The sequence below is a fragment of the Aspergillus foveolatus genome (genome assembly GCF_047715535.1).
Source record: "Aspergillus foveolatus strain CBS 279.81 unplaced genomic scaffold BDW70scaffold_5, whole genome shotgun sequence".
Taxonomy (NCBI): Eukaryota; Fungi; Ascomycota; class Eurotiomycetes; order Eurotiales; family Aspergillaceae; genus Aspergillus; species Aspergillus foveolatus.
Genome location: NW_027396069.1, coordinates 266,236 through 282,163, shown reverse-complemented (window position 1 = coordinate 282,163; position 15,928 = coordinate 266,236). Strand labels below are relative to the sequence as shown.

At 52.4% G+C, this 15,928-nt stretch overlaps 7 protein-coding genes across 7 annotated transcripts; 1 reads left to right on the top strand and 6 right to left on the bottom strand.

Moving 5' to 3' along the window:
• The first annotated feature begins 160 nt into the window (after nt 1–160).
• Nucleotides 161–1,351, top strand: BDW70DRAFT_128950 (putative mitochondrial genome maintenance protein Mgm101). Its single transcript, XM_073735524.1, has 2 exons — nt 161–738; nt 809–1,351. Exons 1-2 carry the CDS (start codon nt 170–172, stop codon nt 1,074–1,076), a joined length of 837 nt encoding a protein of 278 aa, XP_073599651.1. The 5' UTR covers nt 161–169; the 3' UTR covers nt 1,077–1,351.
• On the bottom strand, nt 1,335–4,902 carry BDW70DRAFT_93842 (serine/threonine protein kinase). The gene is made up of 2 exons (XM_073745231.1): nt 4,530–4,902; nt 1,335–4,482 (listed from the first exon to the last, which is right to left on the bottom strand). The coding sequence occupies exon 2, from the start codon at nt 4,386–4,388 to the stop codon at nt 1,485–1,487; it is 2,904 nt and encodes a 967-aa protein (XP_073599650.1). The 5' UTR covers nt 4,389–4,482; nt 4,530–4,902; the 3' UTR covers nt 1,335–1,484.
• A 468-nt stretch (nt 4,903–5,370) lies between these two features.
• BDW70DRAFT_156502 (NADAR family protein) lies at nt 5,371–6,135 on the bottom strand (the record flags this gene model as incomplete). The annotated part of the gene is made up of 1 exon (XM_073740195.1): nt 5,371–6,135. One exon carries the CDS (start codon nt 6,133–6,135, stop codon nt 5,371–5,373), a length of 765 nt encoding a protein of 254 aa, XP_073599649.1.
• Nucleotides 6,136–6,897: 762 nt separating this feature from the next.
• BDW70DRAFT_128948 (uncharacterized protein) lies at nt 6,898–7,272 on the bottom strand. The gene has a single exon (XM_073735523.1). The coding sequence runs from the start codon at nt 7,194–7,196 to the stop codon at nt 6,906–6,908; it is 291 nt and encodes a 96-aa protein (XP_073599648.1). The 5' UTR covers nt 7,197–7,272; the 3' UTR covers nt 6,898–6,905.
• Nucleotides 7,273–8,615: 1,343 nt separating this feature from the next.
• On the bottom strand, nt 8,616–10,096 carry BDW70DRAFT_147564 (phytanoyl-CoA dioxygenase family protein; the record flags this gene model as incomplete). Its single annotated transcript, XM_073738735.1, has 2 exons — nt 8,616–8,628; nt 8,877–10,096. 2 exons carry the CDS (start codon nt 10,094–10,096, stop codon nt 8,616–8,618), a joined length of 1,233 nt encoding a protein of 410 aa, XP_073599647.1.
• Nucleotides 10,097–10,432: 336 nt separating this feature from the next.
• BDW70DRAFT_128947 (uncharacterized protein) lies at nt 10,433–13,599 on the bottom strand. The gene is made up of 4 exons (XM_073735522.1): nt 12,817–13,599; nt 12,380–12,698; nt 11,698–12,313; nt 10,433–11,643 (listed from the first exon to the last, which is right to left on the bottom strand). Exons 1-4 carry the CDS (start codon nt 12,924–12,926, stop codon nt 10,820–10,822), a joined length of 1,869 nt encoding a protein of 622 aa, XP_073599646.1. The 5' UTR covers nt 12,927–13,599; the 3' UTR covers nt 10,433–10,819.
• Nucleotides 13,600–14,114: 515 nt separating this feature from the next.
• BDW70DRAFT_93790 (uncharacterized protein) lies at nt 14,115–14,738 on the bottom strand. Its single transcript, XM_073745230.1, has one exon. The coding sequence runs from the start codon at nt 14,597–14,599 to the stop codon at nt 14,174–14,176; it is 426 nt and encodes a 141-aa protein (XP_073599645.1). The 5' UTR covers nt 14,600–14,738; the 3' UTR covers nt 14,115–14,173.
• Between the last annotated feature and the right edge of the window lie 1,190 nt (nt 14,739–15,928).

Sequence of the window (15,928 nt, the reverse complement as noted above, 5' to 3'; positions counted from 1 at the left end):
TAGAGAGCGTTCTGCAAGATCTCCCTGGCTCAAATTGAATTGAACCTCCCCTTTGCCTGAACTGATACATCTCAATATATCACGTGATCACATCATAAGTTCATCTGCAACTTCAAACATAAACCGCCACAGTCCTTACATCTTCACGCACAACCCCAAACCCACCGCCATGGCCTTCCTCCGCTCCTTCCAGGTCGTAGAGCCCCTGCTTCAGCGCGCATCAGCCTACCGGAGCACCCCCCGCCTCATAACCTGCTCCAACGGTTACAGACACTTCACCCAGCGCTCCTTCCAACCACAGCAATCCTCAACATCAACAGCCCCAAAGCCAACCTCTCCCGCACCAACTCTCACACCAGCTGCTGCCCGCGCCGCCGAAATTGCCACGCAGAAAACGCCAACCAGCGCAACAACTCCCAACATCTCTAAAACCGGCCTCTCAGACAAACCGCTCGAGCTTGACAACACGCCTGCCGAGAAGATCGACTGGACGCGCTCGTTTCACGGTCTCTCCGCCGAGCCATTTCCCAAGGAAGTAGCAGATATTCTTCTCGCCGAGACGGACCCCGACGAAGTCGAGATTAAGCCCGATGGCATTTTGTACCTGCCGGAGATCAAGTACCGACGCATCCTGAATAAGGCGTTTGGCCCGGGAGGGTGGGGGCTTGTTCCTAGGAGTGAGAGTATAGTTACGCCGAAGACTGTAACGAGAGAGTATGCTCTTGTTTGTAATGGGAGGTATGTTTTTCATTTTTGATCTGTGGGCTTGGTTTCGTGGATGGTCATGGCTGATGTTTGCGTTGCACAGGCTCGTCTCCGTAGCCCGGGGCGAACAGGACTACTTCTCACCTGATGGAATCCCTACCGCAACAGAGGGGTGTCGGTCTAATGCCCTCGTGCGGTGCTGCAAAGACCTCGGAATCGCCAGCGAGCTCTGGGATCCGCGGTGGATCAGGAAGTACAAGGCTCAGTACACGCGTGAGGTTTGGGTTGAGCATGTGGTTAGTAAAAAGAAGAGCAAGATTTGGATACGCAAGGATGATCCCGTCGGGTATCCCTGGAAGGAGACGAGGTAGGCGGATGCTCTACACTATCTCTCTGTTGAAGGAGCGGACTCAGAACCGGGCCTGGAATCCGAACCTAGAAGACGTTGAATTGTGAACCGGGCGTTTAGGTAAGATAGGCTGAAGGCAGGCTGTATATTGCATTCGGGACTGCTTTGCTGTGATACCCATATACTGCACTTCCCAGCAGTCTGGGATAGTGAATTGCTGTACGATATACGAAATCTCCCAAGCATTAATAGAATTTCAACTTTGTTTGAAATTTCATATCTGGTAATGAAATCCTGGATACCTCGCGCTTCCATTACCATCAATTTGTATTAACCAATCCATCCGTAAAACACCCACCAAATCCATATTCTACATATTTACTACATAACAGAGAGTATCGTATCACGTAACACCCAGAAAGCCGAGAAATTATAACCTCCGCGACTCATAATTCCTCCTTTGTTCCTCAGTCATATGCCGTGGGTCAGCGCGCGGCGAATGTCCTTCGAGCGAGTTCCTATTCGACGCCGGCGCATACTCGTACACCTGAGGCAGCGACTGGTTATAAGAAGTCGTATGCTCTAACGGCTGCAACAAAGACTCGGGTTGATCATAGCGCTCAGAGTATGTATAGCTGTACGGGCTTTGAGGCTGCTGTTGCGGGTACTGTTGTGAGTAATGCGACGACGACGACGGCTGGAGCGGCGGTGGTGGCTGCAAATGAGGAGGCAGCGCAGACTCCGACTGCATAGTGGTGGGAGAAGCAAGGGGCTGGTTTGCGGTAGTAGTTATACCCGCTCTCCGACGGCCGGTTGATGCTGTGGATGCCTTACGGGCTATGGAGTCGTGGTTGACGCCCAGATGGCGTTCGGTGACGGGCGAAGACATGGAGCCATGGCAATGGTCTGTGTCCCGGTCACCCGTGTTGGGTGTAAAGCTGCGCTGGTAGGGCTCGCTGACGGTGTTGTTGAGAGTGGTCTCGCTGTAGGCGCTGCCAGCCGAGTTATTTCCGGTTGCAGCACTAGCACTTGCGCCGCGGCGTTGAACGGATCCTGAGCGACCCAAATCGACGCCAGTTGATTTGGAATCAGACGGGAAGCTGGCGTCTGGAACGGTGGGATGGCGTATTCCCTCGCTGGTGGAGGGCTGGCGAGCGGGAAGCTGCTCGGCGTCATCAGGCCTGTCATCAGGTTTGTCGCCGTCCGCCGCGGCGGTATCTTCAGCTGCGGCGCCGGGGGTGCGGATTGGAACCTTCTTCACAGCGGCGACCAAAGCGACCATGAACTTGGAACGGCGCGCGGCACGAACAGACTCGATGGCCCAGTTGGATTTATGAAATAGACCCACGGTAAGTTCTAGCTTGTCTAGGGCACCTACACCCGAGACCTCAATATCAACGTCCGGGTGGAAATCACGCTTGTTATCCGGGCTACGGACGAAGCTTTCGATTTCGTCCTTCAGTGCCTGGATTTCTTCGGTAGTGGTGTCAATGTTCACTTCAATGGTCAGTTTTTCCTGCATAGCGGAGGAGCGCGAGTAATTGTCAATCCACACGGTGTTGAGAACAACGTTCGGAATCTGGGTCACACGGTTGTCATTCACGTTGCGAAATACGCTGTATAGAAGCGAGATGCGCTGAACAATGTAAGGCTTGCTATCAATCTCCACCCGATCACCAATGTCGAAGGGGTGCTTGACAAACAGGAAGATACAAGAACCTAGCACTTCTTGCGCGGTGGTAGCGAATACGAAACTCAGGGAAAGAAGAGAGGTAGCACCAGCGGCGATAACAGTGCCGAAGCCACTAGTGACGAACGAAACGAAAACCAAAACAGCAATGATGAAGGCAATCGTCGCCAGAAGGTTGTCCAAGACATGGATTGCCTGGTCGACGTCATGCACACTGTGGTTCAGGGTCTTGCGGGCGCGCCCGATCTCAGAAATGGCCAAGATGATCTCGTCCAGACTAATATCGCCATTTCCGTCGCGGTCAAGCATCGTGAAGCATTCTTCGGCCTCGGCCTCCTTCCCAGCCCCGAGAACCTCCATAATGTCATCTAGGTACAGCGCCTCACGGCCTTCAATGACAAAAGACATCCAAATACGCCGAGCGAGAGCTTCGCTAGATCGGCGGCGCTCCAGCGCTTCGCTGACAATGGACCGCGCAGCGCTGGAATTGAAAACTTGCTTGCCAGTGATTTCATGAGCGACGTCACCTAATGCCCCGGTGATCTTGCCTCCAATGCGGCCAACGTTCTGTTGAACCCCCCGGATGAACCGCAGCGGAGCTGCGGAGTTTGACCGTGAATGGCCAGGCCTGCCAGTTTCGGGTCCTCCCAGAAGGATGGAGTCCGAGATGATCGCATCGTCCTCTCGAAACTCCTTGCAGTACATAGGGAACATGCTGCGGGAAGCATCATAAAGAATACCGATAAGATTGATATTGCGCTTGGACTCTTTGATCCTTGCATCGAACTGCTTACGGTGATAGCTGATAGAGATAAGCTGGACGAGCGTCTTCTCACCAAGGAAGATCAAAGCGCAGACTAGGAAAGCAAAGAGGACGTTTTTGACAGACTTTTCCCAGCTCTTCGTCTCAGTATCGGCTTCCCGCTTGTTTCTCGGATTGTAGACCATAATTGGAAGGAAAGTAACGAGCGACACGATCATCCACAGCACCATCGTGATGGGAATCTCCAGATTCCGCAGAATAAGGGCATACTTCCGCGTCCCAGCACTGACGATTCCGCAAACAAACTGGAAGACAAACGGGATGACTTTGGCGACTAGCTTGCACACCCAAAGCGACACCCAGACAACCTCGACCCAACAAAAGAACCAAGGAAGCGAGACACCACCGATCTTAGCATCTTCAGCGGCTGTTGCGCCAACAATGATCGGAATGGCGAGAAGAGCAGCAAGGGGAGCGATATAGATCAAGTAACGAGTGACGGTAGAGAAATTGAGGACAGCCTGATAGAAGCGTCCCATGCGAGTGACCGTGCCATCCTCTGGCTCCTCAGCCGGCAGGCCGGTTTTGTCGTTGATGGTCCTTCGGCGGCGATGACCGAGACCGTGCGAGCTGCTGGGAGGACTCGAGGTCAAGACCCCCTTCTCGGCGCCGCCATTATGTTCCGCTCCGGCCGAGTAGCCCCCGGATGAAGAGTTGGGAATATTTGTGCTATTGTTCCGTGCACCAGTCTGCCCGCGACTGGAGACACTGGTCAATGGGATATCAATTGTAACATCGTTGGGATTAGGCATAGTGTCCGGGATTTGCTGGAAGCGATGGGACGACAGGCGCTTCTCTGCCAGGCCAGGCCGTCCGGACATTGAAAGTTAAAGAGTGACGACAGCTCGGGAAGGACCTGATGAGCTCAGAGAGCATAAAGGAGCGGATAGGGTGAGGGGGATCGACTAGCGGCGTCTAAACAAGAGTTAGACCGTGATAAAATCGACGACCTTGGTACCAACCTTGGTCCTCTTACGAAAGGATGATTCGAAGATCGTAGTTCCCTGTGGAGAGCGAGCGTGAGTCGTCGACTCGTCGTGGGTCGTTCACTCGTTTGGAGTCGCGTGAGCCAATAATGCAATTGTGTTGCCAACGATCGTCGCGGGTAGGAAGAGAACAGACGGTCAGAGACCGAGTAAAGACTGACAAGGAGAGGAAACGACAGAAGACCCGACCCGGGAATATTTTTGTTTGTGCGAGCGGAGGTCTGGACGAAGAAAAGAGCTGAGTGAAACCTGACTGCAGAGATACGGTAGGTAACAGCCGGGGAAGAGACGGCGGTTTCAGCCTTGCCCGACTAGCAGGTTTCAGTGGACGCCACCACCAGGAACGAAAACTTAGAACCTCAAGCCCGCAGAATCTGGTTTTTCCCTGGATTGGATCCAAATTTTTGTGCAATGTACATTGTTCCCCAACATAACAAACCGTGGTCGCTGCGGAATGTATGGGTGACGATCCATTCATCCAGGTCTCCTGCATTCCTCGCCGTCTCGACTCTTGACCAAGAAACGACCGACGAATGATGAAAAGATGAACTAGCCAAGTCGAGTGATCGCACTCGGATCGGGCCCTTACCAGCCCTGGTGATATAAGCTTGGCAGATAGCTCCACCGTGGTGCGTCTTAAGCAGCGAATATCACTGCACTACCGAAGTCCAGATCTCCAACTCATCGCCACCGCAAAGATCGAAACACGGACGCGTCACGAAAACCACAAGCAAGAATCGCAAGCAAGAATCATCTTGATGGATAGAGGCTGGTTTTCACCCCTAATTCCTCGTTGCCTTTACTACTGGTAATAGTCTCATCGAGCCGCGCTATTATCGCTCAGGATCCTCGCTGCCTCCATGTGTGCCTTTCCCAACCGATTTGTGCCCCGCCAATTCCCCTTGTCCAGAATCTCGTCGCTCTCCCAGTCCAAGCCAACCGCCCACACCCGATCACTCGCACTCCCTTCAACGAAGACTCGCTTTTCGCTCGAGAAATACAGCTTCTTCAATTCGTCATCGGCCTCCGCGCGTGCTACGCACCCGGCCACCACAATTACCCCTGAAGCCGTTGTCCACACCGCATCATCAAAGTTCGGGACTTTTCGACCCAATGTTTTCTGTGGCTTGGGGTTGTTCGTGCGCATGATGCGGCACAGTACCGATTCTCGAAGCTCTTTACGTCGCGGGTCGTTTGAGCCAGGAGCAGGTTTGTCGCTGAGCATCTCGGCTTGAAGCTGGTCGAAGGACGCGTCGTCCAGAACAGACTCGCCGAGCGGGGTAGATTCGCGCTCAAAGAGCCAGGCTTTCATAGCCATCATCCATTGCTCGCCGCGGCGGAAACGGAAGGACTTGATCAGTCGTGTGGATATCGCGTCCTCGGCTGGATGCGGAATATCAAACTCGTCCAGTTGAGCGAGACATAATTCGAGAGCGCGTTGTCCGGTAAAAGGGTAAGGGCTGAGATACCAGTTCGAGAGGATCCCGCGGAGGAAGTAGATGTGCGTATCTGTTACCCGGATATCGGGGTTTTCAAGGTGGGGGTTGGGTTTACTTTCCCCGTCCATAGTGGCTCTGGACATGATGCAGAAGGTAAATAGTAATCTGTAAACCTACGAAGTAGAAGTTGCGAGGTTCATAATTGATATATGCGGAGCGGCTCGTATTCGTAGGTGTCGATCACCAGGTGAGTCAAGCAACCGCCATGGAACTTTCGTGTCATCCGTGGCGCAGCAAGAGCCTCTATTCGCCAAAGACAGGAGGTTGACTCAGACTGGAAGTAGCGATTTGCATAACGCCAGACAGGGTGTCAGAGTATAGAATATCCAGGCACCGACTAGGTTACCTGGGTGCCTGGGGTGTCTGACGCTCAACCCTGCCACCTTTCTCTTCTGACCCAGTTGACTGGTGGACACAGATCGTAGAGTTTTCTCCTTACTGTATGTTATTGATCGCTCTGATAGCCTTTACAACGGATCCAGGCGTCAAACTGTCTACCCAGTCCCTCAGCATTCCAGACTACAAACGTGCAGACCCACTTAGGGTTAGAAATAGCTACTGAGATACTACGCGGCACCAGCAACCCATCTTAGCATGGCAGGATACGGCATGAGAACGGCCACAGAGCATGTGCAGCAACTCACTTTATTAATGCAAAGTACGGCATGAGAGCAATTATGGACTCATCTGGCAAAAAGTCTCGGATCATGTGGTTTCAAATACTAATCTACATAAACCCCCGAGTTCATGAAAGTATGTCTTTAAGCTCGAATAGAACGCCCAGTCACTGTGTATTCCACCCATAGTCTGTCTAGTTATAACTACGTAAATAGAGCAAGTCTAACAAGAATGCTCACCTGCGCCCCCTGAATGGAACACCATAAGAGTTACCCCGATTATGACCACCACCAACCCACCGCCTCCGACAACTCGGACAGGTCGCCAGCCCAGACGGGGCCATAGCAACCCATTTATCAAGGCAGCGCTTGTGGTAGTTCACGCCGCATCCAGCTTGGCACCAAGATAATTCCGGTCTCGCTGGGTACTTTCTCTCGCCTACTTTCCCTTCTTTTCTGACGTTGATGTCCGACCCTCCTTCACGAATATAACTCAGCACGGGATAATATGCGTAATCCCTCCTCATAAGGTCCGTAAGTCCCGGTGTTCCTGTGTCGGTTTCGTGCCATTGGTAGGAAGAGTCAGCAAACGGGCTAGACAGGCGGTCTGTAATTGATTCCGTTAACCCGGAATCAGTATAGAAATCGAAGTCGGACGGCTCGTCTAGCAGTGAGATCAAGCAGATACTGCAGTCACCGTCAATGGGCTGACGGAGGCGCTCGACAGTACTGTCCTGGTGGTTGCGTGACATTTCTGTTTTTTTAGGCGCTAGGCGTAAGAGCCCGAAGGCTGAGTTGTGAGTCCGAGTCGGAGCTGGGATACCAATGGGTGGATGCTGGGCGTTAGTGGAAGGGTTATCGTATATTCCATGACCAGTGCTGGTGCTGGTGCTGGTGCTGGTGGTTCTTTCGTGATCGGGGTCGGATGAAAAATCACAATTAACATTACCATTCCAACCCGAGTTCGAGCCCTGGAGATGTTGATGAGCTAAATTCTCCCGAAGGGCCCTGCTCCGCACAAGCTGGGCGAGTGCCAGGTGGTCAAACCCCCACCGAAGCCCGCGAGATACCCGCTTACACCAGCTTTTGTTATCCAGATCCATATTCACATTATCCCATTCCGTCATCGTATCCGCATCATTGAGCCCCATTATCACTTCGTAACCATGGACGAAAGCCTGAATATCTGCCCTCCACCTCTGCACAAGCGATGGGGCCTGAGCCTGATGAGTGATCTCCGAACAGAGAAGACGACGAGCGAGTTCTTCAAGAGTGTCGTTTTCGATGTCTCTCCACCTCCCGGCGCGGACGTCTGCTGTTGCCGTATCCAGGAGCGCAATAGCTTCACTGCGGTCTTGTGGGTTTGTTTCGGTTGTGCAGCGGCGGCCGTGGGTGTTCACGTAGCCGGCGCAGCGGTGATCGAGCGACGGTTCGAGCGAGAGTATGTAGGAGAGGTGGGGGAGATAGTTGATTGGAGTCGAGGTTGATATATCGGCAGGTAGCACCCTTTGCCTGGGGTATATTGTGGACATTACGCGTAGATTCAGTGTCCTCAGACAGGTTGAAAGGTGTATAGAGGTCGGGACATGCGCTGAAAATTATATAGAGGGATTGTTTGGGATATGAATTGGCTGAAGGCCATGAGGCGGAAGCCAAGGCTATCAGCTTCGAATCTGCCTGGGAATATCATTGGTACACGCAGTATCACACCCTTAGCGTGATAATAAGCATGAGCAGTAGCATTCATCTCCTAATGCTATGCTATAAAGCACTGCAATGGGTTAACGTAGTCATCAGGATGTGCGGTGTGGCGGGGCGCAGTAAGGCAGAAGAAAAGCGCCTTGAGCCCCAGGTGACTACGGTACGTCTAGGCTGTCCTCTCCAAACCTGGTTTAATTCTTCCCAAGAAGAGCCTCGTTTGTCTAGTCATCGTGTTACACAAGGTGTTAGCGGCTACCTCTATTTTCTTAAAGGCCTGAGCTGCTTTCATTAGACGGGCGTGATACAAGGCTGACGGGCCACTAAACATAACGAAGAATGCCTTAACTGAGCACTTCCCTCTATGGTCTTTCAGCCTTACCTGTTCCTTAAACATGCATATCATGACAGACTGCGAAATGGTTACCTAACTCTTCACATATTGGCATTGGTCTCACGTTTCCAGATATCAGCTCTAGATCTCTGGCAGCCCGCTGGCAGCCCTCGACTCTCTCGCGATCCTCCTCAATTCCTCCACAACAACATCTCTGCTCCACCCCTCCTGCAATCCCCTAAATAAGACCTGCTGCTCACTATCAGGCGCCATGCCACTCGGCGCCGGCGGCCTCTCATCCAGATTCGTCGGGAACGGATACCCATCCCCAATCGCTCTCACTAGCGCATCCAGCTTCCCATTCACAATCCCGCCCGCAGCTTTATACATCTTGACCATTTGTTCCCAGCACCGTTCCACAATGGGCACCGCATCAATCGATTCCATCGTCTTTCCTAGCGCGCAGCCGATCTGTAAAAGGTTCGCCTTGCGATGGAACCCGCCATCAAGAGCCGGTTCAGTCTCATTCGCACCCGCAGCATGGAAAACTGCCGGGTTAAAGAACAGTCCATCGCCCAGCGCAAGTGGAAGCGCAACGTAATTCTTTTGAAAGTAGGCTCTAAAATCTTCCCTTCGCCAGGCGAGATATCCCGGCTCGTAGGTCTGGCTGAACGGCAAGAACCTCGTCGGTCCGCTTTGCAGGGGCATATCGCTATGTGCCACTGCTCCCTGAAGCGTAAGATATTGGCTCGCCAGCTGGATCGAGCGCGGGAACGCAGCGCAGGACTCTTCGTCCTGGAACCCGAGATGGTAGTCGCGATGACTGTCCTGCGCCGCACCGCCGGGTTTTACAATATTCACCTGCGCTGTGACTCTGTATGCGGGTCCTAGCCAGGCCTCACTGGCGACTTTCAGCCATGGGTTCGAGTAGTACTCGGTGAATGAGATTGGGTCTGCAAAGGCGTGTTTGGAGAAAGAGTTCCATATGCGGTCATTCTTGCCTCCGGCTGCGAAATGGTCGCCAATACGGCCGCCGGCTTTGCGCTCTTTATCGATGATTGCTTGGAACGCGGCGTTTGTTGCAGAGAGCGTCTGGGCGTACTGCGAAGGATCGTACATGCCCTTCAGGACGAAAATTCCAGGCCCGGAGGAGAGGATGTGATACCATTCGTCTTGAAGCGCAGTTGCTTGATCGGTGTCAAGGGGGTTGAAGTTGTGCGCATCGTAGATAGGGATGTTTCGAGTTACGGTTGAGGAGAGGGGATAAGTGCTTGGTTCTGTGGTGCGGGAGCAGATCGTTTCAAAGTCTGAGAGTTGGATAGAAGATGTTGTTTGGAAGAGTCTGCTGCTGAAGCGATTGCTCTGCTTGCTTATATTTCCGTTGGTTTGGGTCATGATGCCTGATGAGTATGTTGTCATCGTCGTGTTGGTCTGCTGTTCTGGGAACTGGGAGAGCGGGGATATAAATCCTAAAAGGTGGATGAGGAATTCCGAATGGCGTCCGGAAACATCGCCGAATCGTCGAGAGCCAGAAGATGCATGCTTTTACCCACCGTGTTCAAGCCAATCGTATATCTGACACTTCCTGATCTGCTAAATGGCAAAATGTTCACCCCAGATTTCTAAGCCACGTGAGGGTCGGAAACCTAATCCCGCTATATAATCCCGCTATATGCTGAACGAATGTAAAGGAATCTAGGGAAGTAGGTTTTATGACTTTATCGTCTATTATCCTTCTTGATAGACATGGGCTCCTAGAGAAACAGCGGGGTTTGGACATGAACAAGGCTTGAGCACTCCCAGAATATACAGAGGCTCAAGCCATCCTTCCCTTCTGGCTTCAATGACGCAATATCTAGAGTCCCAATATAGCATTCTCAGAACCTTACAGAACGTCTAGAAAAAAAAAAGAAAGAAAGGCAAAGAGAAGAGAAAGGACACCTGCATGCTGGTATCAAATACATTAGAGCCACCTGCGCCAAAATCTATAGCAATTTTCACCCGAGACAAAGTTGAGGTACAGAAGACGTGACGATACTTGTGAGCTGAAAAAGACGATGAGAGCAAGACAAAAGGGTATCCATGGGTTGAAAAAAGGACAAGGGTCCAGTTTGCATGTTATCCGCCCATCGGGACGTCATTGTCCGAACACAAAGGCGAGTTGAGAGTGCTTCGTTCAGTAGCACTTGATTCATTAAGCGTAAGCGGATTCTCAGACAGTGTTTCCATCAGCGGCGCCAGCCCTCCAGTGACAGTAAAAAGGACCTTCAGTAAGACATTCTGTTGCCCAGGCGTCGAATCGGATGATTGTCTGGTATGGCTCACGAAAATTCGAACAAGCGATCGGATGTATTGATCTGTTGACTGATCTTGCAGCCGGTCCAGTCCGTCGACGACGCACAAGAGTAGCGGCGGTGCGTAGTAGAGCAACGTATCGACCAAGGAGAGCACTTCTTGCCATGACGCGAGCGTACCGTCGAGGAGGGCGAAATTTTCTGCCTTGACTGTATGTGTGGATGAGCCATTGACTACCGGAGGGAGATACTCTAGTAGTTGTCGGATCAGACTGTATACAAGCGCTATAAGACCCTGCTGGAATAAGGTCATTCCGTCCTTCGCCGTTGGCGGTACGGAACAAGAGTACGCGATGACTGGGGATTTTGCATTTCGCGCGAGATTGGTGTAACAAGCTGATACCAAAGCGATTGGGCTCGCGCAAGCGGACTCTGGCTCGCTTCCCAGAGTTAGGATCTGTGGATAAGTGTCGGTTGACCATTGTTTTAGTGCATCTAGGACATCCTCCTCCACCATCACATCTGTGGGTTCATAGCTCGCCAATTGATCGTCATTGTCAAAGTAGTCTTGAAGGTGCGCTGAGCTTAGCTGCAGTTCGACCCGGGTGTACTTGTGCTTCTGTTTTTCGGCCGGCGTAATGTTGTTAACTTGGGAAATCAAGTCAGTATATGTCATCAGTCAAGCGATACCTCTTAACTCACGTGAGTCTTGCCCAGCGGCTGTCGTCAAGCGAACCATAGCGCCGTGCTGGCGGCCATTCGAGCGTAATTGTTTGCTCGCCATATCGAGCATCTGCACAAGAAGCTGGCCTCTTTCGTCTCTCAACTGTGCCCGTTGGTCTGCACTATGCTGGATTTCCCATATCAGCAACCGAGTCATGGCATTCTGAGCCGCGAATCGCCTTTCGATGTTTCGTCGACCTAATTGGCTTAGCCTAGCATTTTCCCACAAATACAGGTCGGCATGCTGCATCACTGTATCAGCCTCATCGCAGCTACCGTCGTTGAGGCTGGCAGCATCGACGAATGCGCGAGTAAATCCTCTTGCGCTACTCTGAACGGTTGAAATCAGGTTACGGAAATCAGAGTAAATATCTTCGTGGAGACTCTGTAGCAGTCGACACTTGAATCGTCTCGCATACCAGTCCATCAACTCGCCCACGAAGAAAAAGAGGTGGGAGTAGAAGTTGGCGAGCGCAGGTATCGAGTCGTTTGTAATCTGCAGAGGCTCGCTCCTCTCGGGCAGACAGATTGACCGGTTCACACTGACGAGGGCTTCCAGCACCCCGTTAACGACCCTCGGATATTTTGAAGATGCCTATCTCGACATCTCCGATTAGAACCCGACACGCTGAAGTCAGATATAAAGGAGGCTCATACTAACTTTGATGATGGTTTGCAGAGTGCCATAAAGAAGAGAAGAGTAGTACTGATGACTAGGAAGGGCCTTTAACGGCAACGCATGTGAGCCGAACGTGGCCAAGAATGTATCGCTGAGAGCCATCGAACGACTGAAAAGACGCTGCCGTGGGCTGGAAACCCAGTAGGCTTGGACGTCCCTAATCAGGACCTGGACATCTTGCAAGGTTTGCGGGCGTTCTTCAAAGAGAACCTGTTCTGACAAAGGCAGGATCTCTTGGAGTCGCTTCCACGCTTTTGCCAGCTCACTGTACTCTATATCTAGAGTCGCTATGGCAGGGTGCCTGGATTCTCCGTTTAGCTTTCAGCGGCTTGAGCGAACAGTGATACGGGCGGGGCTTGCTGGGAATGCTAGGGTTCGAGGGCCGGCCCATCAAGCACGTTTGGGGACGGAGAACTTACGGAGAGGGAGGCCGGACATCGAATCTCTTCTTCCAGTAGGTAGCGGAGAACTGGCGGTCCTCCGTTGTTAGGGAGACAGCCAAGGGGTCGGATACGACCTGAAGAGACATCGTGTACGCTGACGATGCAGGACGAGGGCTGTCTCGTCGTCTGACCCGACAAGATCATGTCAGGGGTAAGAAATAGGGATGGAAACCGGCCACTCAGCACCGACGAAGAGTACTGCGTGGTACTGAGACGTCCCTTCAACACAGGATTTCGCGGTCTGCTATCTGATGGTGATGGTGCGCATTGTGGTTTTCTCAGATTCCGCGGGAGGCCCGCTCGGCGGCTCTTGGACGATGCTGGATATCCCTTGAAGCGACAAGCAAGGCAGAGTCGACCAGCGATGGTTCGAACAATTTGAAGGCACCCGCTGAATCAGGATAAAGGCCGGTAATTAGCTCTAGCTGAACCACTGAGGTCGAAGCGACGGTGGGAGTGGGAGAGAAAGAAGGTTGCAGCGGGCAGTGGGCTGTGGGCTGTGGGAAGAGACTGGCAGCGGAAAAGTACAAAGTCGCACCAGTGGAGGCTTGGGTCAATTGTCTGCCATATAATAATGTGCTTATTATGGGCATTTACACTTAATCTTTTGCTTGTCAAGCAGACTGCCCGTCTGCTTGAAATCCCTGGTCAGTCGCCCCCTTCCCTTCTTCTTCAGTGTCCCGAGATCGTCCAGTGTCCTATGTCCATGCTTGTTTTGTATATATTGCCCACCGTCCGATCCCTCCCCAGGTCAACGACCGTTTTCCGTGACCGAGCTCTCCAGCAGCAACGCTCAACCTCTCGAGCACCCGGCCTGTGAAGAGAACTGACACCCCAAAACGCCTCTCTGGCGGACGGGCCAATAGAGTCGGGCCTAGGCTGCAGCAAATGTTCGAGGCCCCGAATGGAAGCGGAGTCTGGGCCAGTGAGCGGGCGCTGCTCCTAAAATTGGCCAGACCGGCCGGCGCTGCCCGTTTTCCTTTTCTGCTTTCTGCTCTCTACTTCGCCCTGTCACTCTCGATAATATTAATATATGGGTCGACTATATCAGATTATCCTGTTTTGAAGGCCATCTGACTCTGTCATCTTCAGCTGCCAGGTCACCCGCCTGTCCACCAGGCCACTTTGGCCTACGAAAGTGGCCTACGACAGTTGAACATCGTTCGTACGTTGGAAACAATCGCCTTGCCAGCCCCATGCACGGGCTCTCCTGAGGAGGGAAATGATACGCGTCTCACGGTCTCACTACCGTGATATTTATTTTTGTTTTTGATTCTGATCTCCACTCTTTTGTTTTCCTCCACCTGGCACCTAGTACTGGAGAATTTCGTACTTATATGGGTATGGCAGCGCAATCACCGATCAGGTACGAGCAGGACCAAGAGATCGAGCAGGAGTCAACAGGATAGATCCAGGGATGCCAGATCCCTGGTTTCGACCAGCTCGTATCACCACATCGACGCCGTCGCTTGCCACTGTGCCGCAGTCTACGTTTTCTCAGAACAAGGGTCGCTTCAGCGAACACACAGACCAAATGTTCAGATGCCGCCTCCAGACGGTCTGGGCCCGGTCTCTTGTCCCGCCCATACCCAGTGGGGAATGGGTGATCCCCCAGGCTCACTGGCAAAGGGCCTAGGCGGGGATCGAACAGTCCGTCCGATCCCCTACAACCAAGCTCAAACAGACAATATAACTTCACAAACAAACTGGTCCCTGGCTTCAGCTCCAATCTGAGACTAACCCTATCCACGATTAACATAAGGTGTCCCCACCCGCACCATTCCCGACCCGCCGCCAGGCCCCCTTATATCATGTCCATGACAACCCACTAGCGAACTCTGTACGGTGATGGCCATCAAACGCATCAAACCATCATCTGAGCTGGAACTCAAAAATCACCACGAATCAGCTGGTTACACAACACGCTCATACAACGAAGCACGACAGATTGGACCCTTCTAGCTATCTTTCCGTCCATTGGAGACGCCGCCACCTTACCCCTGGATCTCTTATCCAGGGCATTCTTTGCCGATCCATATGGCCGGTAGCATTTCCAATGCCGCACTGAAACGAAATAGAGGCATGATCACATCCCGAGTGCTACTTGTCAGGCCGATTGTCTTGGTCTCAGAATTTTCCTGCACCTCGGATTCTCAGGTTGCTCTGATTGATACCGATGTGGAGGTGCAAAGTGGCGAGACCATTTCGCATCAGTCCGACATGGCGACTCGCGGTGATGGTGCAATCAGTTCAGCTGGCTTCGAATTCATGCGAATAGCCGTCCCTCGCCGACGAGTGCCAGCAACCCGCAGCCCTCTTCAAGCTCTGGCTGGAAGTTGAGGCATATTCTCTCTCTTCAACCCCTGATATTTGTTTTGGAGTGTAGTATGTTCGCTGGAGCTTCCTGATGGATCGACCAAGCGATCGGTAGATACTCGAGCTGGTCAAAGGTGAATGCACCGCTTGGACGTCGTGACAAACGCTCGGGTCAGTGATACAACAAGGTGTAATATATGTTGTCGGTGAGAGTTTGAGCGCATCAGGCATCCTCTACTCGAGTTGAGACTCAGAACCGAAATAATCGTACAGGATATCTGGGGGATGCTGGATGTTATGTTTGATATTTCTGAGTTGACCGGGCACGTGAACTGCGGAATACTCTGGACACCCGGCCGCAACTACTGCAATTACAGGGTACGAGATACCCCAAACCCCAGTCAGTATTCCACTTTTCGTACCGAGGACGCAGCACGGATGATGCATCAGGTGATAGGACTCGATGATCTACTGGTGATCTGTACGATGTTTAAGTTCCACTACTCAAGGGGATAACAGCCCCCGCTTCTACGTCGCGACGATGGCATTCCTTGCCTCGATTTTGCATTGAAAGTGAGAAGATCACGTCAGCAGCCTCAACGACCCTCTTCACTATAAAAGCGAAAGTCGCAAGTCGCTGCTCTTGTCTCTGAATGGATGAGCGGTATCCGAGCCCGCCGGGATAGAACTACGAACCCTGCAACTGACTCGATGTTCGCGATGTTCGCTGGTATCCGAGTGCCGATTGTGACCGAAACCCTACCTTGACCTA

Excerpts from the sequence above, each read along its gene's own strand:
- BDW70DRAFT_128950 (XM_073735524.1), top strand. The coding sequence starts at position 170 with ATGGCCTTCCTCCGCTCCTTCCAGGTCGTAGAGCCCCTGCTTCAGCGC. Across the intron at positions 739-808 it reads GCTCTTGTTTGTAATGGGAG|GCTCGTCTCCGTAGCCCGGG; the intron begins GTATGTTTTTCA and ends TGCGTTGCACAG.
- BDW70DRAFT_93842 (XM_073745231.1), bottom strand. The coding sequence starts at position 4,388 with ATGTCCGGACGGCCTGGCCTGGCAGAGAAGCGCCTGTCGTCCCATCGC.
- BDW70DRAFT_128948 (XM_073735523.1), bottom strand. The coding sequence starts at position 7,196 with ATGAGGAGGGATTACGCATATTATCCCGTGCTGAGTTATATTCGTGAA.
- BDW70DRAFT_128947 (XM_073735522.1), bottom strand. The coding sequence starts at position 12,926 with ATGTCTCTTCAGGTCGTATCCGACCCCTTGGCTGTCTCCCTAACAACG. Across the intron at positions 12,699-12,816 it reads GATGTCCGGCCTCCCTCTCC|GCACCCTGCCATAGCGACTC; the intron begins GTAAGTTCTCCG and ends CGGAGAATCCAG. Across the intron at positions 11,644-11,697 it reads AGCCGCTGGGCAAGACTCAC|TTAACAACATTACGCCGGCC; the intron begins GTGAGTTAAGAG and ends TGATTTCCCAAG.
- BDW70DRAFT_93790 (XM_073745230.1), bottom strand. The coding sequence starts at position 14,599 with ATGTTAATCGTGGATAGGGTTAGTCTCAGATTGGAGCTGAAGCCAGGG.